Below are 24,405 nucleotides of genomic sequence, written 5' to 3'. Positions count from 1 at the left end.
CCGGAAGTGGCTGATTGGAGGTCAGTCGCCGCGCGCGTGGGTTGCCTGGTCTGTGACGACTCGCTGCCCCTGGGGGTCTGCGGTTGGATCGGGTCGCGAGAGTCTCGCGCCGGGCCGGCAGCATGTCCGACAACGAGGACAAGTGAGAGGGAGGCGGGGGGCTCGTGTCCGGCCCGGGGGGAGGGGTCAGGCCGGGGGCGGCCCAGTGAAGGGGTGATGGTGAAGGGGGACTCCAGGGGGCGGGGCAAGTGGGGCTGGTGGAGTGGTGGGGGTGGGGGTGGGGGGGGTATCGAGGGGGCCAGGTGTGGCATTGCAGGGGAGAAGCAGGGAGCAGTACGGGGTGGCCCGAAGGGAGTGGGGTGGGGAGGCAGCAGGGCTGCATTCGTATCTCCAAGGTGGGCAGCAGCAGTCTATAGGCTGGGATCTGGCTGTAGGGTGATAAGTGACCTTGTGTCAACTTCCATTCTTTCCTGTATTTATACCTGCTCCTGTATTTTCCACTCCGTGCATCCGATGAAGTGGGTTCTAGCCCACAGAAGCTTATGCCCAAATACATTTGTTAGTCTCTAAAGTGTCACAAGGACTCATTATTTTTGCTGATACAGACTAACACAGCTACCACTCTGAAACTTGTGTCTTTTGTCACCCACAGCTTCGATGGTGATGACTTTGACGATGTGGAGGAAGATGAAGGGCTAGATGACTTGGAGAACGCAGAGGAGGTTAGTGCTCAAACCCTTCCTCCCCTCAGCACTCTGCATTGTGCCCATATGCTTCATCTAGCCTCCTTTTTTATACAGCATGTACATTTTTCCCAGACCGCTCCAAGTTCCTATCATCCAGGGAGCTAGGGACTGGGAATAGCAATTGAACCAAAGTCCCTATGATGACACTGCAGAGTGCCTGCTCCTAGAGCGCTCAGCTGCCATAAAAAAGATGGAGAAAAGTTGTTCTCTTGTCACAGAGGGCAGGACAAGAGTTGGTAGGTTCAAGCTACAGCATAGCAGATATAGATTAAATCTCAGGAAACACTTCCTATCTGTAAGAACAATAGGACAATGGAACAGACCACCTAGGGAGGTTGTGGAAACTCCTTCACTGGAGGTTTTCAAAAAGAGGCTGGGTAGCCATCTGTCTTGGATGGTTTAGATACAACAAATCCTGCATCTTGGCAGTGGGTTAGACTAGATCACCCTTGCGGTCCCTTCTAACCCTACAATTCTATGCTCTTGGTCCTATCGCGCTCTAGAGAGTGAGACACTGGGCATGGGATTAGAACCCAAGTCTCCAATATGGAAGTTCAGAGAACCAGCTGTTAGGGCACTGGACCCAGAACCTCAGAAAGCCAATCTTGGTATCTCTGTATATTAGTTAGATAAATACACTTCCCAACTGAGCTTTCTACTCTGCTTTACTCAAAAGTCCTTGGCTAGAATTCCGTGTAGACCTTAAACCTTCATTTTTTATGGTTCCAACGTCTGACAAAATCTGTTAAGGACCTAGAGCTCCCTCAATGTGCTTACAATAGTTTATATTCCTTTATTTCTTCAGGAGGGTCAAGAGAATGTAGAAATCCTTCCATCTGGAGAGAGACAGCAGGCAAATCAGAAGCGAATCACAACTCCATACATGACCAAATATGAGCGAGCCAGAGTCCTGGGCACTCGTGCACTCCAGATAGCGTAAGTACACTTGTTTGACACCCCAGCCTTGGCAATGGCATGTCATGGCATTTCAAAATGTTTTTTCCATGTTTAAGTTACTTACTTACTGTTTGGGATCTTCCATAGCTCTGATGATTCCCCACCTGCCCTGTGAGGTTCTGTGTCATAGCTACTGCCAGCTGCGAAATGCAAGGGCCTGGAAATGGAAACTGGAGCCCCTAGACGAGTCTGCAGCCTTCCTAAAGCATTATACCCAGGACAGTGCTACTGATGGCTTATCCTTTATGCCATCTGTCTCAGTTGCTTCTGAAGTGGGAGGCATTTCTCATCTGTAATCAGCCTTCTCTGCTGAAGACAATGGGAGGGTGGGAGTAGTGTGCTTAGGTGTATCTCCTTCCTTACCCAAGGGGAAACCAAACTCTGCTGAGAAACTCAGGATATTTACAAAAGGCAAGACCCCAGGGGAAATTTGAGGTCTTCATCAAACATATCATAGGACTGTAGAAAGTATGAATGGAAAACATGTACCTAAACTTTTAGATTGCAATTATTTTGAGGGCAGAGACTGTCATTTACTTGCTTGGACAGCAGCTGGGACAATGGTATTCCAGCTTGGCTAGTTTCCCAGCACTAGTGCACTACTGTTGTTCATGTACTATCTCACCCGCTGCTCGTGGAGGACTGCTCTCTGCTTTCTCTGGTGCTTTGTCCAGTCTAACTTTAGATTATGCAAGCCGATGGGACTTGCACTCCTTGGGAGACTATACCACAACCTAATAATCTCAGCCTTAGGAAAGTTTATTTATATCCATCTGAACTAATGTCTTTGCTTGTTTTCATCCTGTTACTCATGGTTATATCCTTTCAATTCCTCTCCCTTACACCTAACTGTAGGTGGCTATTGAGTCTCTCCTTAGTCATTGCTTTGCAGAGATATTATTTGCCTAGCCATCATTTGGCAAAGCCATTCTTTGAATGTTCTTTTAATTCTCTGGAAGGCAAAAAAAAAAAAAAAGTTCTGAGCAATGAAGTGGGTCCCCCATGGCTCTGAATCCAAGAAATGCCGGTGCCTGTTGCTATATTATCTACTCAAGCTGTCTTTAATTCCAAATCTAGGCCAGCAGCGTCCCCCAGTGGCCAAGTTCACACATGCAGTAGAACCTCAGAGTTACAAACACATTGGGAATGGAGCTTGTTTGTAACTCCGAATTGTTCGTACCTCTGAGCAAAACATTATGGTGGTTCTTTCAAAAGTTTACAACTGAACATTGAATTAGTACAGCTTTGAAATTTTACTATGCAGAAGAAAAATGCTGCTTTCCCTTTTTTTTTTTAGTAGTTTGTTTAACACTATACTGTATTTGCTATTTTTTTTTGCTTTCTGCTGCTGCCTGATTGTGTACTTCTGGTTCTAAATGAGGTTGTGGTTGACTGGTCAGTTCATAACTCTGGTGTTCGTAACTCTGAGGTTCTACTGTAATAGCACACGCTTCCCTTGCTGCCATCTCTTAAAAGGAGGGTTACAGATAATCCTCATCTTTGACACCCCACTCTCACTTCCCCTCCAAAAAATACATTAAATTTTCTATAGTTAGGAGTCCTGATTAAGAAAATCAGCCCCTCTCTTTTCCCCAAAACAAGATCTGCAAGATATTGAGCATCTCAGCAAAACAACAATCCAGTAGGTGTGGAGGTGAGAGGATGATTTCACTGTGCTTTTATTGGCTAATAAATGGTACTTATTACTGGGTTAATTTTAGAGTCACTGTTTTCCGTCCTCACATTAAAATATGTTCGGACGTGACCTGTGAAAGGGATGTGGGCTTCACTGTGAATCTTAAATCCCAGCTTGTGAGCAAAACTGAGAGAAGGGCCAAGAGGGGCATTCAACTAAAAACTCTTCCTGTGGCCACTTGCACCCTGTTATTAACTGCCAGACATGCTACTGCCACAATAGGAAAGAGTCTTGGGAGGAGAGAGATTCCTGAAGAGCTTTGTCCTCCAAGTCAGTAGAGACCTTGCAAATCAGAATTTGTCATTCCATTGCACCTGTCATTCCATCCTTCATGCTCTGCTGGACTTTATCTTGGTCACAGACATGTTTGGAAGCAAGTATCCCCACATGCTTTAGCATATTTCTCCCACTCCCTGCTGCCCCCCTCATGATTGTGGATATTCTTCCTCTTAGGATGTGTGCTCCAGTCATGGTAGAGTTGGAAGGAGAGACAGATCCTCTGCTGATTGCAATGAAAGAACTCAAGTAAGTCCTGGAGATTTTGGCAGTGAGATGTCCTTAGAATTACATTCTTCTCGTCAACACTCCAACGATGAGGGTTTATTTCCATTAGTTCCCGAGGCTACAGTTTGTGTGCTCTCTTGGTAACAGTGGGGGAATACAATCTCCATGTTCATTCAGGCAGTCTGTCCTTGCGTCTGTGTCCCTCTAAATCAGGTTTGTGGCTAGAATGGAATTTCTGGCCTGGCCCTTCCTCTTTTCAGTTCGGAATCTGTTCCCAGCAGCAGATAGCTTGGGTGTCTGTATTCTCCAGTCCTAGGAACTTCTGCAAAGTCCTACTGGTTAGCAACATTTTCCTGTTTTACTTACTGTATATTGGAATTCATATTTTTTCTTTAGCAGGATCCTAAGGGCCCCATCATGAACTTCTTGGGATCGAAGAAGTCCCTGATTGGAACTGATTCAAATGTAGCCATTTGGACAAATTCATATTTTCACATATTTCCACTAAAAAAATAATATGACTTAATAGATTAAAATGACTACAAACACATGGTGGCCATATTAAGAATTCCCTGACTCCCTCCACCTGTTCCCTCCTATGTTCTGTTTCTCCCTCCTACCCAATACCTTGTGCCACAGCTTCTTTGGCATGAGAGAGAGAGACACGTCACGCATACACACCTACCAGCTGCCTAGCCTGATTCCCGCCACCTCTCTGGCAGTGGAGCTTTGGATTGGTATCTGGATACTGACACACACCCTTTGAATTTCAACATACTCCAAAGAAGTGGATTTATCCCATCCCTTTTCATCTCCTGTAAATCATCTCACCTCTGGCTGTGTGAAAGTGGTGGGTGGAGGCTGTTGAGTGGGTGACTGTGGGTCACAACTCACGCTCCATTCAGAACTCCCTGCTGGCCCAGAGTTCCTAGCACAGCCTGTGACCTAGCAGACTGGCCCATCAAATAGCAAACGATCTCCCCACTTACTCATCAGATACTGTTTTTTGAGTGGAATTGGTGTTTTTGTTTGGTTAGGATTTTTATGCTTCAGTGCATTGTAATTTGTCCTGCAGACTTTACACCCTCATAAGAGAGCCTTATCTTAACTGCATTCCTTCACCTTTATCAGCAGCCAGTACCATTTCAATTGTGCTCCTGAAACAGCCAGAGTTGGTTCTGGTCAGCGCTAGAGTGCAAGACCTGGGAAATAATCAGAGGTGTAGGAGAGAGTGATTGTTTCTTGACAGGAGGCACTCTGCTCTGTCAATACCAAGTCAATGCCTCAGAATGGTGCTAATGAGTGCTTTGTTACTGGAGAGGCCATCTTTTGGTTAAGACTTAAAAACATTATTCTGAATGCTTGTGACCATTAAAGATCCCATGTTATTTTCCACAAACTGTAGGGTTGTAAGCCTCAGGTCCTGGCCCAGTTCCAATCTGGTTAATTACATTCTGCTGACTTAAAAATGCCTCATGTAGATTAAATTGAATTCAGTGTTTTCTAACTTCTTGTCTCAAACTGTGGTGCACTGTTGCTGGGTACTGTTAGCAGCAGCTGCGTTCTGACTTAGAGGTAGCTGTTTTTGGTGGTGGTGGAAATGATCTCTGTTCTGTGCATACTTAAAATACACCCTAACCCCCGTTATAACGCCACCCGATACAACATGAATTCGGATATAACGCAGTAAAGCAGTGTTCCAGGGGGGCGGGGCTGCATGCTCTGGCAGATCAAATAAAGTTCGATATAACGCGGTTTCACCTATAACAAGGTAAGATTTTTTTTGGCTTCCGAGGACAGCGTTACATGGAGGTAGAAGTGTATATCAAGTGCTTTGGATGAAAGATACTATGTAAATGTTAGTTGTTTATGAAATTCTTCAGAACTCTCATTGCGCTATCTGAAGTGGTTTGTGGAGAACTTATCATTGTGGGTTTCCTGTCTGTCAGAACAGTAGCTTCATTTTTCAGTTCCATTGGCTCTCCCACATGCCTCTTAGGATGCGCAGTCTCTTATGGCGTGATGTTCAGTGGCTTTAGATTGTTAACAGTGTAAGAATTCAGCACTGCAGCATGCTGAGCTCCTCTGTTGTTTGACTTCTTTGGGGTTGCACAGCACCTTACAGGATCTGACCTTCCAGGGAAAAGAACTTTCACTGTAATTCCGAATCATGAGCACCCCACCACTACACCAGAAATCTGCTAATGAAACAAAACCAGTGAGTTACTAGCTCTCACCAGCATGGCACATCTAAACTCCTATAGCTTGCTGAGAGGGTGTAGTTACAGCACTGGCATTTTCGTTTACCACTCTGTCCTCCCTTCAGAGCTCGGAAGATTCCCATAATCATCCGCAGGTACCTGCCAGATGGAAGCTATGAAGACTGGGGTGTGGATGAGCTAATTATCACAGACTGACCTGCTTCCTGTCATTGTCCCTGGTTCCTCCTTCACCTGCAGATGCTTTTATTTTTGTTTATATTTGTGTAAATAAATAATAAACCCCCATTTTTAAGCAAATTGTTGGTTTTTTCCCCCTCTTACACAGTTCAGTCTGCTGTGGCTGGGGGGAGACGGCCTCTTCCTCCTTGTCATCAATTTAGATATGTAGTTATTCCTTCCCTCTGCCTCAGCCAGCCCTGGCTTCTCTCTTTAGAAGCTCAGTGCCTGTTAACTTGCTGTTAGGCTCACTGAGCAGTGTGAAGTGTCTTTCCCTCAGTGCTTCCACCTCAGAAGCCCTATGCTTGTAAGCTAGTGTAAAGATTGAGGGGAGCAGCTGTTTCCCCCTACTTAGTGGCCCCTCATCATATTAGAACTTTGCTCTGTAAAAATGATCCTGCAGCTGCCTGGCTTCCAGAAACCCTCTGAAGCAATTAAGAGCCCTCTGCCCACACCCCTTTTTACAACAGCCAGGGGTTGGAGTGGAGGAGACACCTTCATTGCCTTTCAGTAGACAGCAGGGCCTTTGTGCCCTGGAGCAGGTTGCCGTGGAAACTCCCAATTTCCTCTCTGATCAGGGCTGGCTCTGGGGGCTTCTCAGGAGTATCGTAGAGCAGCTCTCATCAAATCCCCCATTGTTTCTCCACTCCTGCCCCCCACTTCTTATCAATCACCAGGATCCCCTTTCAGTGGCAATGCCCCAGCAGGAAGCGCAGTTGCCGGCCTGAATCCCCACCAACTGGGAACCTGTTCAACAACTATAGGTGCAGTCTGTTCTTCTACTACATATACAGTCATCCGCTCTCCCCATAAGTCTACCAGTGCCTTAGCCATTGCCCTACTGTATGTACACACGAGTTCCTCCTTCCCTCGCATCACTACAATAGCTAGAGAACCATTAACAGCTTGAGCTTTTTTCAAAACAATCTGACTGGTTAAGAAATGGTGGTGATGTTCTTTAAGACAGCAGTAGTCACGTTAACCTCCACTGTTGACATGGTCCAAGAGAGGAGCACAAATGGGGCCCACTACTCTGCCACTAAGAGAAGCTGTTTCTCCATGGTAAAGTCCTCATGGGCCTAAACACTGCTGTTGCCTCTAGATTTTGCCCTGAAGCCTTTGTGTGTGTAAGAACTTCAGCTCTTGGGGCAAAAAAGCCAACAGGAGGGTAAAAGAGCTAGTGCCTTTCATCGGGGCCAATTGTATTATTAAAAATTGCTCTTGGGTTTAAAAAAACCAAAACCACCACCAGTCTTTGATTGTGCATGCTGCCCTCTGCTGTAGGTTCATACCTGAAGCACAGGAGCTGTTTTGCCCGTGGATAACATTTCAGTGCCTGTGCTCTTAGAGATAATTAACAATTGTAAAATATATATTCCCCGACACACTGGGCGTGAGTGCCCACTTTCCCTAGGGGTTTATATCCACCTGCCTGTAGAATTGTTACACAGCCCTACAATATACCAACCTCTGTACCTTACTCATATAATCACTTAACAAATCATATAGGCACCAGTTAATCTCCCTCTTGTGTGTGTAGGGACATGAGACATAAATAAGGGGATGGCATCTGAAGGAAGTTTAAAAGAGCTGAATAGGTCATTGGCCTAATGAGGTAAAGGGGGGATATATACCCAGCTGCATCTAGGGAAAGGGTGTAGACTCCCAGGAAGCCAAGTATTTGTTGTCCATGCCATCCTTGCCAAGAAAAGGTTAATCCACAGAGCGATGGCCTTCAGCCCTGTCCCCCACCCCTCCATGGAATCCTTTAATCACGTTGGCTCGGTGAAATTTCAGTCATGAACGGTGTCTTTGTGCAATCGTTTTGGCGTCCACAATGGAGCGCAGGGGTCGTTTTCTCGGCCCTTCTTTTTTAAATGGCTTCTTTGTTTCATACCCGCCTTCTCCCCCCCCACCTCACCCCCCAGCATTGCATCTGTATCAGATACGATTAAAGGGATAGCAAAGGACTCTGGGCCAGTTCCTGCTTGGCTGCAAGGGGAGTGTTTAACCCCTTTGTTCCCAGTCCAGAGGCTAAGGGTGGGGTTGTTCTGGATCCTGTATCAGCTGGGGGTGGAGGCCTGGTGATACTAGGCCCCCCTCCCACTAGATGCTGATCAAATGAGAACCCCACCTCCTTCCTTAAACTGGAGAGATATGGGAGGACATTTGTATCGTGAGTAGGAATTCTCTTTTCCCACTCCTCACCTACCCTTCACCCCTTATGCTCAGCCCCCTTCCTCCCCACAGTCAGTCTCTTCCCTCTGAGCTGTCAAACAATGTCATCGATCGATAGTTCTGCAGACCCTTCCCCCAGTCAGTGGTTCATAGTGAGATTTCCCTGCTCTCCTCCCTTTCAAAGGCTTTGCCCACTGCTCTGGTTCCCTTTCATTTCCCTGCACCGAACGAACTAGTCTATGTGTTTAGGTCCGAGTCATTCCACTGATGGTGCTTGTGTGCTGCACACCTCTGAGGCACCTGAACTGAGTGGACCTCATAGATGAGCTCTTCCTAAGACTCCCTTTGACTTCAGTGGGCTTTGGGTCTGGTCTATAGTTCCTAGAACACATACATATCTGCTCACCCACTGTGCACTTTGCATACGCAAACACACTGAACCAATCACATGCCTCTGCTTAGGAAACCTTGGATCTTCCTAGCTCTTGTTGTGTCCCTTTCCTAGCTGTGCATCCTCTAGTTCTATCTGGCCGACACTGCCCTGGGGAGACTTTGTTCTGAAGTGGGGCGGGCTCTATCATGTGTTATGCTCGTGGAGGGAAGTAGGTTGGTGTTCATGTGTGCAGGATCCACGCAGGCAGGCAGTAGCCCTTGCTTAGTGGGTGCCAGATGTTAATTTGCAGGTCAGAAAATATTGATAGTATTCAGGAATGTGTGTGGGGAAAGAGGGCTTCTGGTATGGAAGTATCATGATCTAGTGCCTGGAGCTGAGACTCGAGGTGAGGAGAAGAGAAACGAGGCCCCTAGTCCAGGCAACACTATTAACTCACTGTCAATATCCTTTCAGTGATGGGCATAGAAGAAATGTGTACACGCACCCAGGGTCTGTGCCATATAAAGGCCCCCCTTCCCTCTTACTGGGGAGGAAGGATAAAATGTGTCTGAAAGGGGAAAAATATTAAAATTTGAAAAAATGGACACACACAAATGAAACCTTTAAGTTTATTATTCCATACATTTAATGCAGAGTTAATGGTGCTAGGACAGCATATTCTGGGGGCAGGGAGAGGGGCTTGGTGGAAGGGGAAGGTGTAATGGAATAAATAAGGGGAGGGGACAGCAGTGGGTTACATGCATACAGGGGAGCAAACGTACTACATGCTCTTTTCAAACACAACAGAGGAGGAGTCAGCCAAAGCTAAGGGTGGAGAGAAATGTGTATAAAGGTCATCCTCAGTGATCTCAGTCAAAGGAGAAAAATGGTAGTGAGGATCACAAGTTCTGCTTGGTCAATCTGTCGCATCTTCCCAGACCTGCATATCCGCTGGGGGTTCCATCATGTGTTTTTGGTGGCCAATGGGAGGGCATCATCTCCCACCTTCAGTTATGACGTCCTTCATGTCAGCATGCTCTCTGGCACTGTGAAGCTCTGCTAGCCCTGAAGATGTGGGACAGGCAAGCAGACAACCCAAGAGAGCAAGCGGGGAATGAAGATGAAGACAAGAAGGAGGGGAACCAGTCGAACCACTGAGGATGGTTGCTTCCAGTTTGAAACCCAAAAGGGAAGGCGAATTAATTTTCTTTTTACGTGGACTAATTGTCTTATCCAACGCTGAGAGCTTTCCCCCGCACTTGGTGCCACAACAATATCTTCCCCTTCTTTATGAGGGTAGGCCAGAGGTGTTGGCAAATTGGAACAAGCAATGAACAAGCAGGAGGGGATGTATTCTTAAGTTCAGCTCTGCTTGGGGGCCCAACCTTGCAGGTTTAAGGTGATTATTTTCGCAAACTGTGTTTGGGCAAGTGGGATTCATGCTGATGCTTCTGTTTGCTGCAATATCTTCAGCTACTCTTCCCTCACATCCAATGCACGCACACACACACGTGCCAAAAGGACAAACACTGCCTTGGCAATGTACCTTTTGAAATATTAGAGGGTGAATGGAAGGATTTAGAAAGGACCATGAAATGTTTGAAACAAACTAGCCATGCAAAATAATCGTAAGAAAGGAGGATTCCATCTTTGTTGCCTTAACAGGCCAAGAGGCCATACACGCACTCACCCCCGCCCCAACATGTATGTTGTGACATGAATAAGCTAGAACCAGCGATACGGTTCCTGAGTCCAGTACAGTACGGTACAGTACAGTAAAGAGAGGGTGGGTTGAGGGAAGGATAGGATGCAGATGTGGAAGTCAATAGGAAAGCAAGCATAGGTTGGTCTTCCAACAGGGATCAAGAGTCATGCATTTGTGAATTTTAGATGGGAATGTTGCAGAGCACCAGTCACAAGGAAGTTGACTTTACTGCCCTACCTCTCCTACCACAACATGTCCACCAGGGTGCCCAGCCAGCTACTCTTCACCCACAACAGGTGACAAAGAGTTGGCCATTGTGGCCTATCTGAAACACTTGCTAAATCACTGAGGCAGTTGGGGGGCGGTTAAGGATGGGGGGTATCTCTTATTTTACAGTCCAGGGTGTGCACAACGAAACCCACCATGACCAGTCACTCCATGTCTAGAATCATCCTCATCTAGAAGACCAAAAGGGTTTTGCAAGCCAGTTGGGTTGGCATACATTGAATTTTTTGGGGGAAAGGGGTAAAACCTTTCTCTAGGCGGTGAGCCAGCGATAACCAGGGTCAAGATAGGCATGTCTAGATAGTCAGTGGGTTCTGGTGGCTGGATTACACTGAATGACCTCGGAGTTTGGAGGCCCTCCTGCCTGTGCTGATCCTTCTGAGCCTTTCTGTTGCTGCTTTGGTCACTGTTCCCCTTTTCCTACGGTCTGGAGAGAGTTGTATACACGGGCTGTTCCCAATGTGTGGGGCTGTGGGACTGTGGCACAGAGGGTGCAGGGTCAGAGATGGCAGTGTATAGGGGACGTTGCGAGGGTCCCATATACGAGAAGGCAGAGTAGAGGCCAGAGGCTTGGCTGGAGTGACTATAGTAGGGTCCTGAGGGCTGGTGGTCGGGGTAGTCAAACTGGGGCCTGGAGATGGAGGGGAAAGCCGAGCCATAGTGGGGCAGGCTCAGGGACGTATATGCTATCTGGGAAGTGGAGGGCTGGTCAGTGTAATGGCCTCCAGGGGCAGAACCCTCCGTTTTCACCTGTGCCTTGGAGTCCACCACCGATGACGTGCCAGCAGACAAGGAGACTCCATGCTGCTTGGAGATCCAGGCAGAGTGTCCACTGGCCGCAGCCAGGGCACTCCCAAGGCCGTAGCCAGCGGCCGCTGCTGCCGCATAGCCCCCAACGTGGCCTGGATGGCCAGCATGTCCATTGGGTGGCAGGTACTGGTCGAATTCATTGACGTCAAAAGTCTCCATGTTGGACATCACTTCATGGCTGATCTCCCCGATATCCACGTTGCCAAAGTCAATGTGAGGCTTGCCCCCTTCCCCAAGAGAGCGCCCTTCCCGCTTGGAGTCAGCTTTGCCTGCCTGGAGTTCTGTCTTTGGAGTTGTTGGAGGAGTGGGGGGTCCATGGCTTTGACCTGTAAAGTGAAAACCATTTGGGGGGAAAGAGAAAGAAAATGTGATACCAATTCACAATATAGCCCCGGTACAGCCTGACAGGCAATAAAATAGCTCAGGCAGCTACATGCAACAGCTCTGCTCCTCCTACTGCACAGACCGAATACTGCCAGGCCTCCCTGGGAACCTCACTGTAGAGGGACAAGAAGGGAGGAGGTGGCCAGCCGTAACCAAAATGGCAACTGCATATGAACCCTGTGGGAGATGATTTCCCACCTTCCAAAGGGATAGAAACACATGTAAAGCGCAGGCGTCCCCAATGCTGGTGACAGCACCGAGCACATAGGAGTCATGCTCAACTAGTGGGTCCCACCATGGAGAGAGGATCCAGCTCACAAGGTGATGTCCCAAGACTTTTAGAGAGCCATCGATTCTCCAGATGGCTTGGGGGACTCTCCTGGGGAGGAGGATGAGATGGTAGTAACCTGCTGGTGTAGCTGCAGACATGGGACTGACCTGAGGAATGCTCGGGGTGCCCGTCAGACATGGGGGATCCTTCCCCAGGGTGTCTGTGATCCAAGTGGGCATTCTTATAGTGGGCCTGGATAGCTGCAGCCCCGCCAGCTTCTCCCTCGGTTTGGCCTTCACCCTCGCCCTGGGAGGCCTTGCCATTTTTCCGCCGGCGTGGCTGGTACTTGTAATCAGGGTGGTCCTTTTTGTGCTGCATCCTAAGTCGCTCTGCCTCTTCGATGAAGGGCCGCTTGTCGCTTTCATTCAGTAACCTACAGAGACCGGAGGAGGAGGAAGAGGTGGGAACAGGGATGTCAAAATCCTACTGTAAAGCATCATGGGAACTAGAGATCCACCCCATTTCAGATACTGCCAAGCATCATAGAGAAGGTAGAGAAGTATTTAAATATAGTCCTCAAAGCTTCAGCCCCTTATTTATTGTTGTTAATGATTAAGCCCTGACACTGTGCTCAATGCTGTTCAGAGTCAGAGGAAGCCATAGTCACTCCCCCAAGTGGATTACAATCTACAACCCATATAAATTCACCTCCTCCCGTTCCATGTTTGTACTTGCCTTAGGGGACAAAGTAATCATACTGTGATGACTGAAATTAATGCAGGGCTTTATAGTTACCAGACAAGCTGGACTAAAAGAACTTGCTGCAGACGTGAAAATTGTGACTATTGCTTGAATTATGGAAGGGTGGCAAATCTTTGTTACTGATAATGCTTTGTCATGTATCTCTGTCTCTCTCAGATCAACTTGTCTCGGTCACCTTAGCTTCAGAGTTTCTGTGTCCTGTCCTAACCTTCCATCCTTGCCATTTTTTAAGTTTTGTTCTATCAGCTTGAGTGTGAGTGATCACTGAGCACAGAATGGCTATTGCATTTGCCAGCACAGTGGCTGTGCTGCTGGGATCTGCCCCTTAAAGAACCCTGGTATCTCCTAAGAGTGAGTTACAGAAGATGCTGGAGGAAAAACACATTTGCTTTGCTTCTACTTTGAGGATTCTTGATCACACAGCTGCCATTTTCCATCCCAGAGGTGGTTGACGTGGTTCCTGTGCTAAGGATCAGAGAGTTGCAGGTGCTGAGACACAGCCAGGATCAGGCTTGTAAATCAGGATCGGTTTGTAAATCATCTAAATACTATGGTGCTGGACACTGTAACAATAGATTAACTTTGATCTTTGGGTGAAAGACTCTATGGAAATGTAAAATCATTCCCCATATACCTGTCAGGTCTAGGGCTGCTCCAGTCAAGACAAAATCACCTAGGAAATTATGTAACAGAACCACTTTGGATGATGGAAAAAGAGATGAAACCCATTTGATCAGTCATTTTCTTTTAATTTTGAAAATGTTTGATTTAAATTTTAATTTCTTTTTCCTACTTTTCATGTGACCTCCAGGGCATTCTGGTTTCAGCCAGAAGAATCCAGAACACTGAAAAGGGTCAAGGCTGTTTTTATGGGTATTGCAACCCAGCCAAAACTCTGAGGCCACAGAAATCTCAAAAGCAAAAACTTGTTCCTTTATGAGATTTCCAGCCTAAAGAGACAAAGCTTTGGGGATATTCAGCCAAATATTGAAGAGGAGTCTCTGACCCCCCACCCCCACAGCCTTAGAGGATCTGCTTTTGCAAATTCCACTGATTAGATTTAACCCTTTGCAGAGCAGAGGATTAAAAACCATGAATCTGCCTTAGAGAATTTAGGAGGAGCAGCAGTTGGGGTTTGAGGGGCCTGTTGGTAAAAAACAGTGAGGAAAATAATAGGATCCAAGCAGGTCCTGACCAGCATTGAAGCACCTCCATTTTTCTCCTTCTGTCCCGCCAGCCAATAGCCAGAGGGTGTGATCTGCTTTGGAACCTCTTAAGGTGCTGACCTGGGTTCACACCAAGCAGCCCTGAGAAGGTCATGGCCGCACATTGCATTCCACCACTGCCTTAATCCAGGAGATTAAACAACTGAGCCGCCATGAGTCCAACACCAGCTTTCCTGTCTCCCTCCCACCGCCATACACCACGCTCACACATCCCGAAGAGCTCTAATCCTCCACCCTGAATTGCTCCACACACAGCCTTCCATCACATCTAAAGGGACATGCATAACCTCAATCTCCTGCAGCGCCCTAGAGAGAGACCTGCATTGGGAATTAAACATGTCCCTGCAAAGCGCTAGCCCCTGCATCTCCCAGACTCCATTGGCTGTTGAAGGGAAGCAAAAGACCAGCTGTGGGAATGGAACCAAGCTTTCCACCCTGACCGTACAGGGCACTATCCACGAAGGAACCAGTCACCGGCTCCTCAGCACTCCTAGCCCCTCCTGTTGCACAGCAAACAAGACTCCGAGACTGGGAATGGAACTCACATCTTCCACATGAGCTCAACCTCTCAGCCCCTACTGATTCCAAGAAGTTCCAATATCCTTCACCTTTATTTGTGGGTGGTACCAAGCATATAGGGTTACTGAAGCTGAACTGCCAAAGAACACCTGCAATGGAGAGAGAAGCTGAGATCTCTATATTCGTCTCACTGATGACCTAAATGACAGTGATCTTAGGAACTCTAGGAGATGAATCCTGGGTCCACTGAGCTGTGCATGCCCTCCCCATCTTCCTGCCAGCATCCTGTAACCCTGCAGACAGCAGGATCGCACAAAGTCCATTCCCTCCATCCTTGTCTTCTCTCTCCCAGTCTCTCTGTTCCTTCCTCCTTCCCTGGGATCAGAGCTCAAATCGGCTTTAATAAAGTGAAACCAGTGTGAGCAGGCAGAGGCCAGGAGATTTAGGGGATTTAGATTTCACTTGTTTCCTGCCCCTGCACCCCCTGGTCTACAATGCAGTGGAATCTTGCAGGGACACAGAAGGGAATGGATCACATACCAAAGCCCATGGGCTTAAGTGGGTCTGAACTGAACCTTCTCCCTCCAGTGGGGAATGCTCAGTACAGAACCCATTGGAGACCCCTGTTTTGGTAGGAATGGAGAGATGAAAACTCTGTCTCCCTCTTTTGTTCTCTTCTTCACCACCATATCTCTACTCGCACAGGGCATTGTGCTGAATGGTGGTGAGGAACCTAAGCCCTGTTTCTTGCATGTCAGGTGACTGGAGCAGCCTGATGCATGGCCCCTCCCTGTCACCCACGAGTGGCAGCTGCAGATGAGTCAATGTGGCATGAGGGTCTCAGTAGCGCCAAGTTGATGCAGCGCACGCATGGGTGAGGGAAGGATTGAACAGGAGGTTAAAACATTGGGGGGTGGGGGGAGATCTCTCCCACACACAGGCCCTGATCTTCCAGGCATGGCTTGGCTCCCAGGGCCCACTGCCTAGCTAAAGTGGGGTGTAGGTAGAGAAAGATTCTGCTGCTGTTCAGATACAAAGATCCCTTCACCCCATAGTCAGCTCTTTGCTGCCCCTTTCTATCCATGTCTCATCTGTTTCTGGCCCTGGAGATGTTTCTGGCATTTGGACTAGTGTTCGTGCTGACCTTTTCAACAGTCATTACATCCCACTCCATTTGAGAACTGTTCCCTGCCCTGTAAGGAGCAGGAAGTGCCCCACCCAGATGAGGAAAGGGGAACCTTTAGGCAGGACAAGTGAGGAAGTCCCCCTTCCCCCTGCATCCTCAGGTAATCATGCATCCTTGGGATGTGGGAGGGGGTCAGCCCAGCCTGCAGTGCTGACCTGGCTGCTGCTGGAGAGAGGAATAGCTTCTCTCAGCACACCCACCAATGGGTGGCTCAGAACAATCAGTGAGTGTCTAAAGCCAGCTGTACCCATAAGAGAGCCATCAACCCACCGTCAGTATCACTCAGACACACACACACACACACGTGCCAGTTATGCTGGGGAGGTTGACAGAAGCTCATGGCCTTGCTGAGGCATGAACACCCACTGCCCCAGGCTGGGCCATCACCTTGCCAATTGTCCCAAAGTGTTTGCAAATGAAATTGAGCACTAGGGTCAGATTTGAGAACGGAAACCTTCATTTGGGGCCCAAGGGGACTCTGCACTGAGGGTAACACCCCTTCCACCACTGTGTAGCTTAGTTCTGATGTCTGTCCCTTTCCCAGTGCGTTCCTAGGACTCACACACAAGCTGTGCTGATGCACCTCTCTCCTGGCCTACACCACTCCTGCTGTTCTAGTCCTGCCCCTGTCCAGCTCAGCCAATGCACCTCAGTCCTGACCTGGAGCAGTGTCCATTCCATCATTCTGTTCATCAGTGATTTCCTCCCTGACACTCGGTGGAGCCTGGCTGGAATCTGGTCCCGCAGGTGGTGCTCCACTGTCATTAACATCCTGTTTGCCTTTGCCTGACCAGCAGCTGCAAAGTCTATAGTCTCCCACACTGCAGCCCAGTCCTTGCAGTTTCTTTGTTATTCCCCAAAGGGTGAGGCTCCTGATTCTAACCCTCTCTTAAGCGGAAAGAGTTGGTGTAGGTGTGAGGGGTCAGCCTTGACACCCCGCACAACCTCCCAAAGGAACGTTTGTCTACATAGCACTGATGCAATTTGGCGTGGCCATCTGCCTCCGTGGCTCCCTCTTTATCCCTGGTTGCCTCCCTCCATCTCCTGCAGAACAGCATGTTTCTTATCCTGCAGATCCCAAGTGCTTTACACAGCACTTGGTTTGAGCTCAGCAGCACAGTGGTTGCGTGAGCAAACGTGGCAGCCGTCCTCCATGCAGCGATCACTCACACAGAGCTAGCTGAGGGGCTAGATTCCATTTTGTAGAGAGGATCATGTTGGATGGGACCCTGAGGTTGTTTCTCAATCTACTGGACTCCTTCCAAGAAGACACACAGGATTTTTAACTATCCTGTAGGCAGCATCTCCTTCCCCACCCACCAGAGATGGGCAGACACAAGGTCAGTTTAATGTTGCTTTCAACTGATCTCTCTTTCCCTCTCTGTCGTACAGAGCTTATAGTGGATTTCTCTCTACCTTAGGTATTTCTAATGTACCCATTAGCACAGCATCTAAGCACTGACATAAAATCAGACTTACCTACATGGAAGTATATCCAGATGGGCCAAATTTTCAAAGATGACTGGTGATTTTCGGTGCCCAACTTGGCACCTTACAGGATTCTGATTTTCAGACATTCAGGCCTCTCTTCAGGGATCTCAAGTTAGGCACTCAAAATTGCTAGCCAATTTTGAAAGTCTGGATCATGCTGTGTAGTGTGGAGTTTGGAGTGGGAGGAAACTGGCATCAGAAAATTGTCTGGAGGACTGTGGAAGACCATAGGGGCTATGATAGTGTAGTAAATTTCCTATGGGACAATCACCCTTTGGGTGACTTCCCTTGGCTTTTGTGGTTTTATTTTATTTTCCCACACCTAACAATGCCAACACCGATCCTGCCCATACATGCACGCCCCCAACTTGCTCTGCCACATTGCCCAACACAGACTGGTAAGAATATCTCCGAAGGCAGCAGGCTCCCTGCCAGTCCATTAGCAAAGACAACACAAATAGCAGACATGTGGGGGAAGGGGGAGACTTTTCCCTTTTAAAAAATGCAAAATTATTTGACAGTTACAGTCCGAGGCCCTGATCTTACAAACTGCTCTGTACAACAGACTCCTGTGCCCAGGCAGAGCCCTATTGACTTCAGCAGGCTGCCTGTCGGCTCTGCAGTCTGCCTGCAGGATCAGGAACACTACAGCTCTCAATAGTGTTAGGACAGAGTCTAAAGTCTATCACTGCAACACTGTGCGGGGGAACAGTCATGTACAATGCTGTCGCATATCTGGACAGTGGAGCACTCTGGTCTCTTAGGGCTGTTACTGGAGTATTTAAAGGCTCATGTACCTCAGTCTTGTATCTTCAGGCCAGAACAGTAATGTAGTGCTTAAGGAAGTCATTGCTACAAAATCCTGCAGGATCCTTGGAAGGGTACAGTAGCATTTTTTTTAATAATACTTTTGAAAATTAGAATGGGGGTCTTGCTTCTCCAATAGAATAAAATGTTGGGGTGGAGGTGGGAAGAGAAATCAGGAAGAAATCAGAAGGAATGGTTAGGAGCAAAGCATACAGGAGATAATTGTTATTAAAGGAAAGAAGTGAAAGTGCAAGGAGAGAGGCAAATAGACAGCATAACCTGACTGCATTACAAAGTGGGAGAGAGTAAATAAAAGCAATGATAAATGCTCAGTACAGTCACTTTGCTACCAGAAAGGAGACAACAGGGGTGGGTTAGTGCAATGTGAACTAACTGGGAGCATCATTCTGCTTGGTATCCAGAGGTGAGCACAAGGTTGGAGTAATCATAGGAAAGGTAGAGGGAGAGGGGAATGGGAAGGGTTAAAAAACACCCAGGCATGGGAATCATATTTGAGGCCTACCACAATTCCCTGCGTTAACTCTCCAAGGAAATCATTTTGTTTTTTGAGTTCCATGAAAAACAGAGGGATTTGGATAAACTTATTGATGTGATCAAGGCAGAAGCTAACACCCAGGGGCTCAATTCTCCCATACAGGTGGAGCTGACAGAAGTCAGTTGGATAATCGAGCCACAAGTTGCAATGGGATGGTCAGAAGGGTGGGGTTTGCTTCTCTTTTGGAAAAGAATCTGGTCTTCCTGCAGTTCTCAGGAGACATCCCACCCTACCCAGTGGGTGGGGGTCTCCTGTTAAGAGTAGCGCAAGGGAAGGGAAGGGTATGAGAGGGGGCCCATTTCTATCTCTGTGGAACTTCAAGGCCATTTACATGAAGCTGAGGGGTTTGATTTGTGGCAGGAGGTCCAAGGCAAGGAAGTGATGGTGGCGGAAAGGGGTGTATCTCGGACAATCCCAGGGAGGGGAGAGGCATTTATAATAATTTGCTGGAGTTATTCATGGAAATAAGGCGGAAAAGTGGAACCACTGGCCTTGTGTCACATGGGTATTACGTGGTCCCTCCACCCTCATCTCTTGGCAGAACCTAGCAGTTCCAATGGGGGTGACTTCACGTAGGGACCCTGGGGGCAGGGAGGATGGGGAAAGGACCCAAAATTAAAATGGCTTTTACAAACTGAGGGGGTAGTGTGGGTCCGAGGGATGCGCATGTGTCTGTGTTAGGAAGAAGGAAGTGTGTATGTGTGTATGCATAGTGGGAGTGGGAAGCCTGTGTCAGCCTGTACAAACTTGCTACAGGAATGGCTGCTGATTTGCTGTTATTACTTATTTATTGCACGCCACAGGCCTGCAAACAGAGGCAGAGTTGCAGCCCCTGCAGTCTGAGAAGACACAAACAATGCTGTTCAACCATAAAAAGCTGGGAATGGCAAGGCAGGATGGCATACTGGGTGCATCGGTTGGAGTCTTTTTCTAACAGCCCTCTTTCTCCACCATCCCTCACTATTCTCTTTTTTTCACGCCTTTATGCTGGGATAACCCATTCTCACACCCACTTATGCAGTACCAGTGCTGTCAATGTTAAATTGACATCTCCTTGAGCGGGATCTAGAACCAGCAGCTAGCCGGGACTGTGGCTGGCCATCAGAGAACACGTTCTTTGGGTGGGATGTGTGATTGGGTTGCACTGCTTGGCTACCTGCTCTCTCTCCTTTGTCCCAGACAGGAGTCCAACCCACTAGGTGGAGCTCTGGGAGTTAGGGTCATCTAGCCGGTGATCTCTCAGACCTGGTTCAAACAGGCCTGAGGAGATCATGAGTGTAATGAGTTTGGTGAGGGTCAGCCTAGTTAACCTTTCTGGGCCTTGGTTTGCCAAACAAACACACACAAACGGAGAGATTGGGCAGCTGAGCCTCAGGAGAGGACAAGGACTGGAGCGGCACAGGCCAGGAATGAGGTATGCTGGCACAGCCCGAGTAAGAGCAGGTTAGAATGGAATAGCCAGGTGGGGGCTGCAGGTCAAGACTGGAAGAGCTTTGCAGAGGAAGCTCCCCATAGCTAATAACCATTGTTGGTTCTTCACTTTCCTGTGCTTTTCCTTTACCCCTGTGATCTTTCCTTTTGAGGAGGAACTCCCTTTAATAGATGCCCCTTTAATCTCATTCTGTAGCCAGCCTCCAGTTTGAGATGCAGCCTCTCCATGATTCCATTTGCCCTCACCCTTATGCCCTCCTTACCTCCAGAGCTTCCCGAGGGTCTTACTGAGCTCTGCATTGTGGAGGTGAGGGTACTGGTCAGCCAATTTCCTGCGGGCCGCCTGTGCCCACACCATGAAGGCGTTCATGGGCCGCTTGACATGGGGTTTGCTTTTGTTGCTCCCATTGACCCGCACAGGCATGGGCACCAGGGTCCAGTCGTAGCCACTCAGCACCTGGCTCACTGCCTCCCGGATGCACACGGGGAACTTATCGTCGTCCGTCTCTGAGTCTTGCTGTTCCTTCTTGACCTTCCCCATCTCTCCGCTCCCAGAGCTGGTGAGATGAGAGGGGGTATCTGATGCCATGGAAGGTCCCGGCGAGAGGCAGTGATGGTCTTCGGAACCCACCGGGCTCATTTCCACCTCTGAAATGTCTTGGTCATCTGTCATTATATCTCTTGTTCTTGGTCTTTCTTCCTTCTCAATATCCGTCTTCCCACTGGGGGAAAAAAAGAAGAAAGAAAGAAAAAGCAAACACCAAAACTAAAAGACTTGAACCTCTCCCAGTAACCGACCATGAGACAGGAGCCACTTGATAAAAGTGAAGCAAAGGAGCTGCCATGCGTGCAGCTTACGGGACCCACAAAACCCATGATCAAGTGGGGGAGGGGATCCTGATTAACTGGAGTCAAGTATCAGAGGGGTAGCCGCGTTAGTTTGGATCTGTAAAAGCAGCAAAGAGTCCTGTGGCACGACTAACAGACGTATAGGAGCATGAGCTTTCGTGGGTGAATACCCACTTCGTCGGATGCATTGGATGCATTGATTAATTGGAATCTCCCGATCTGTGCTCTATTCTGGAGTTTAACATGGGCATGTAGAGGGATCTGCTGCTGGCTAAGCACATTGGTGACATGAGTCAAAAAGGAGAGAACAAGGGGAAATGGACCCCATTCTTTAAGAATAACCTTACTCAGGGCCCTCCCCAACATTTGGCCCTTGGGAATGACATTTTCTCTTTAAAACCTGCCTTGAAAGTCTGACCAAGAACATAGATGGGAAGAAATGAGTGGCTTCATTATTAATAAATCAGAATGAAAAGGTCACCAGGTTGCAGGAGAAAGTTTAGCAAGAGTCGCTGAGTAGAGGCAAATCCTGAGCGCACCCCTGAATTGCCAGGCAAGGAATCTGATGCAGCCTGGGAAAATGTGTTTGTGAGCGGAAACGCTAACACTTTGTACATATGCATATATTTCTTTTTAAGCCTCTTTAGCAAAGTCAAGTCTTTAACTTGCCCGTTTCACTCATCTCCCCGTCTCTCCCTCTCTCTCTGCGGTCACCTCCAAAAGTCTCTGCCACCACCCACCAGTTCCCCCATCTTATTAAAGAAATGCTGAAAAAATAAAGCCCCCCACCCAGCACAAAATGGTTAGAAAAATGCGTCTCCTTTGGTTTAGTTGCAAAAGGGGCCAATATGGAGCAGGGGTTGTTATCCCCCCAGTGAGGGAGGCAAGGACTTTTCCTGAAGAAGAGATTGAAAAAGTAATTGAAGGTAGAAAAAGAGCGAGCAAGCGAGCGTGTGAGTTCAGGTAGGAAAACTTACGTTGGCTGGTCTGCCTGGTAAATCCTGAGAGGGCTGTAATTTGTATCCCAATAGCCCCTCTGTTCTCCTCTTAGAGCCCTGGCAGCGTAGAGAGCCCTGCGTGGAGGAGACTCTCAGACGAGTGCCATTCCTAGAGGGAGGCTTGGTTTTTACTAATCCCCTGGCTGGATGTCTCTCTGACTGGCTTGCTGCTAAGCACCGGGGGAGGGAAGGGCAGAAGGTGGAGCTAAACACTCCTTATAGCTGGAATACATTGATTTGATGCAGGCAGGGAGGGGACCCTGACAGCGCCCCCAAACTCCACCTCAGCCACACGCACACTCCTCGCTTTCTCGAGTGCAGCCTTCTCTGGGAAAGCTCCAGTCAACTTTTATTTTATTCTTTTTTTCCCTCTCTCGGGGATTTAAAATAGGACATTGTTCAGGTGGTGAGGGGTCTGCATTGTTATCTAAGTGGACTGGATTTAAGTCCCTGGCCTGGTCTCTCTTGCCCTCGACCAGCAGAGTTTGTTCTATGGGCCAGACCTGGTGACTTAGGAGTTAGCATGGAGAGGTGGGTTCTAGTCACAGCTGCTTGCTGTCCATGGACCAACAGGACCGGAGTGCACTGCAGATGGCGGGCCTGGTGTTATGGGGGTAGTGCTGTCCTATGAAGAAGACCCAGATTCAGTGGCCAGTCCTGGTCTTTCACTCTCTAGAGCTAGTGGGGACTGAGAATAGTCCAGGATTTGTTTACCTGGGGATGATGTGCACTGGATACATTACTGGGGTTGGGGGATTTATACTTTGTGGCCATGCAGAAGACATGAGCTTGATTCTCTCCTGGGCTCTCATGTCCCCAAGGTGGGACTGACACACGCATGCCAGTGAGGTGTCAGGAGTGTTTTGTGTCTCACTCATGCTGCTGATAACCCAGTAATGTATCCATTCAGGATTCCCTCTGCAAAGTTGTCAAAACCAGGAACCAGCTTTCCCATATCCTCCAATGGTACCAACCAGACCAGTACAGAACTCTTGGCATGGAGTCTGAAGTGGAGTGTCAGCTTGGACATGTTTCTGTGGCAGGCAAGGAATCACAGAGTGAAGAAAGGATGAGTTGTGGTGAGACTCGGGGAAATAATTCCTTCAAAGGAGTTCTAAGGATATTGTGAACCCCTGGATCAGAACTTGACTCACTAGAAGGCCCAGTGATGGAATGACAGAGTAAATAATGGCTGGGCCCACCCAGAGAGACGGGGAAATAAAGCCAAGGACAGGTGGTGAGCATTTGAACTACAGTTCCCAGAATGAACCTGGAACTGACAACTAGAATTGTGTTATCTGATTGACAGAGTATAACCATTTTCCCTCCATAATTCTCAGTGGTTTCTTTCACCTCATGCATCTCAGTGTGGTGAGGGCTGGAGCCGCAACATGGCACCAAGGACAGCTGCGTTAGAGCCCAAAGGAGAAGTCTATGTTGGAAGCTTAATGAAGCCAGGTTAGGGGATAACAGGGGTGGGGCTCCCTGGTGCTGATGGCAAGCACAGGATCACTGGCACCAACTTGGCATGCGTGTAGTATTCAATGCACCAAAAGGCAGCTTTCTGGGGAGGGCTTGGCACCAAATAACCCCCTACAAGGGGACTGACTTTAACCCTCCCTCCTTCCTCCAGCACCGTCTGTCTGTCCATGTGACAAAAGGCCAAGGCAAGGGTCTGGTGGTTCTCTCCTATCCAAGAAACACAAGGACTCATGGCACCTATCCTACTACTGTCCCATCTTCCCTGGGAAGGTGAGGTGTGTAAGCTCCACCCTTTCTCTGTCTTTCTCACACACACTTCCTAATGGAAATCTCAGGGGAGGAATCTCAGGCCCTGATTCCTAGATTAAAATGGTGTAGGTGCTGGTCAGGTGAGTCCTCCCAGGTGTTATCACACAGGTGTGTTCCCCTATTGGGAAGAAATCCTATGTGTGTATTCCCAACAGAGATTCTGGTGGGCTGTAGGGAGAGCTCCCACTGGTCTTGCAAGGGTTGTTTGGCATTTTTAGCCTCTCTTCATTGGGATTTTTGTGACCTGCTAAAACTGCCCCTGTAAAGGGAAAAGAACTGGGGCAGGTAACCTCTTCCCAAGAGCCACGCTAATAGGCACATGCTAGATGCAGTGTCGCTGTATCACACAGACTTTGCTGAACTGAGCATGTCTTCTTTAGTTTGTGAGGTTCATCATTAGGCTGACAAGAGCCTGTGTGAGGGATACAGTAATCTCCATGGA

At 48.2% G+C, this 24,405-nt stretch overlaps 2 protein-coding genes across 5 annotated transcripts; one reads left to right on the top strand and one right to left on the bottom strand.

The window, feature by feature from the left end:
• On the top strand, positions 1–6,408 carry POLR2F (RNA polymerase II, I and III subunit F). Of its 4 annotated transcripts, none has more exons than XM_050932453.1 (5): positions 1–142; positions 653–722; positions 1,552–1,682; positions 3,853–3,924; positions 6,230–6,408. In XM_050932453.1, exons 1-5 carry the CDS (start codon positions 123–125, stop codon positions 6,318–6,320), a joined length of 384 nt encoding a protein of 127 aa, XP_050788410.1. In that variant the 5' UTR covers positions 1–122; the 3' UTR covers positions 6,321–6,408. The 4 variants fall into 4 exon arrangements, with proteins under 4 accessions (XP_050788410.1, XP_050788420.1, XP_050788432.1 ...); XM_050932463.1 differs by lacking the exon at positions 6,230–6,408 and adding an exon at positions 6,019–6,217; XM_050932475.1 differs by lacking the exon at positions 6,230–6,408 and adding an exon at positions 4,303–4,453.
• A 3,095-nt stretch (positions 6,409–9,503) lies between these two features.
• Positions 9,504–22,298, bottom strand: SOX10 (SRY-box transcription factor 10). Its single transcript, XM_050932302.1, has 4 exons — positions 22,152–22,298; positions 20,589–21,047; positions 12,515–12,780; positions 9,504–12,018 (listed from the first exon to the last, which is right to left on the bottom strand). Exons 2-4 carry the CDS (start codon positions 20,996–20,998, stop codon positions 11,303–11,305), a joined length of 1,392 nt encoding a protein of 463 aa, XP_050788259.1. The 5' UTR covers positions 20,999–21,047; positions 22,152–22,298; the 3' UTR covers positions 9,504–11,302.
• Positions 22,299–24,405: the final 2,107 nt, after the last annotated feature.

Source organism: Gopherus flavomarginatus, chromosome 1, assembly GCF_025201925.1.
Source record: "Gopherus flavomarginatus isolate rGopFla2 chromosome 1, rGopFla2.mat.asm, whole genome shotgun sequence".
Taxonomy (NCBI): domain Eukaryota; kingdom Metazoa; phylum Chordata; order Testudines; family Testudinidae; genus Gopherus; species Gopherus flavomarginatus.
The sequence above is the reverse complement of the archived record's forward strand: the minus strand, read 5'-3'. Positions and strand labels throughout refer to the sequence as shown.

Excerpts from the sequence above, each read along its gene's own strand:
- SOX10 (XM_050932302.1), bottom strand. The coding sequence starts at position 20,998 with ATGACAGATGACCAAGACATTTCAGAGGTGGAAATGAGCCCGGTGGGT. Across the intron at positions 12,781-20,588 it reads ACCCTCGGGAAGCTCTGGAG|GTTACTGAATGAAAGCGACA; the intron begins GTAAGGAGGGCA and ends CGGTCTCTGTAG. Across the intron at positions 12,019-12,514 it reads GCACCCCGAGCATTCCTCAG|GTCAAAGCCATGGACCCCCC; the intron begins GTCAGTCCCATG and ends TTCACTTTACAG.
- POLR2F (XM_050932453.1), top strand. The coding sequence starts at position 123 with ATGTCCGACAACGAGGACAA. Across the intron at positions 723-1,551 it reads ACTTGGAGAACGCAGAGGAG|GAGGGTCAAGAGAATGTAGA; the intron begins GTTAGTGCTCAA and ends TTATTTCTTCAG. Across the intron at positions 3,925-6,229 it reads ATTGCAATGAAAGAACTCAA|AGCTCGGAAGATTCCCATAA; the intron begins GTAAGTCCTGGA and ends TCCTCCCTTCAG.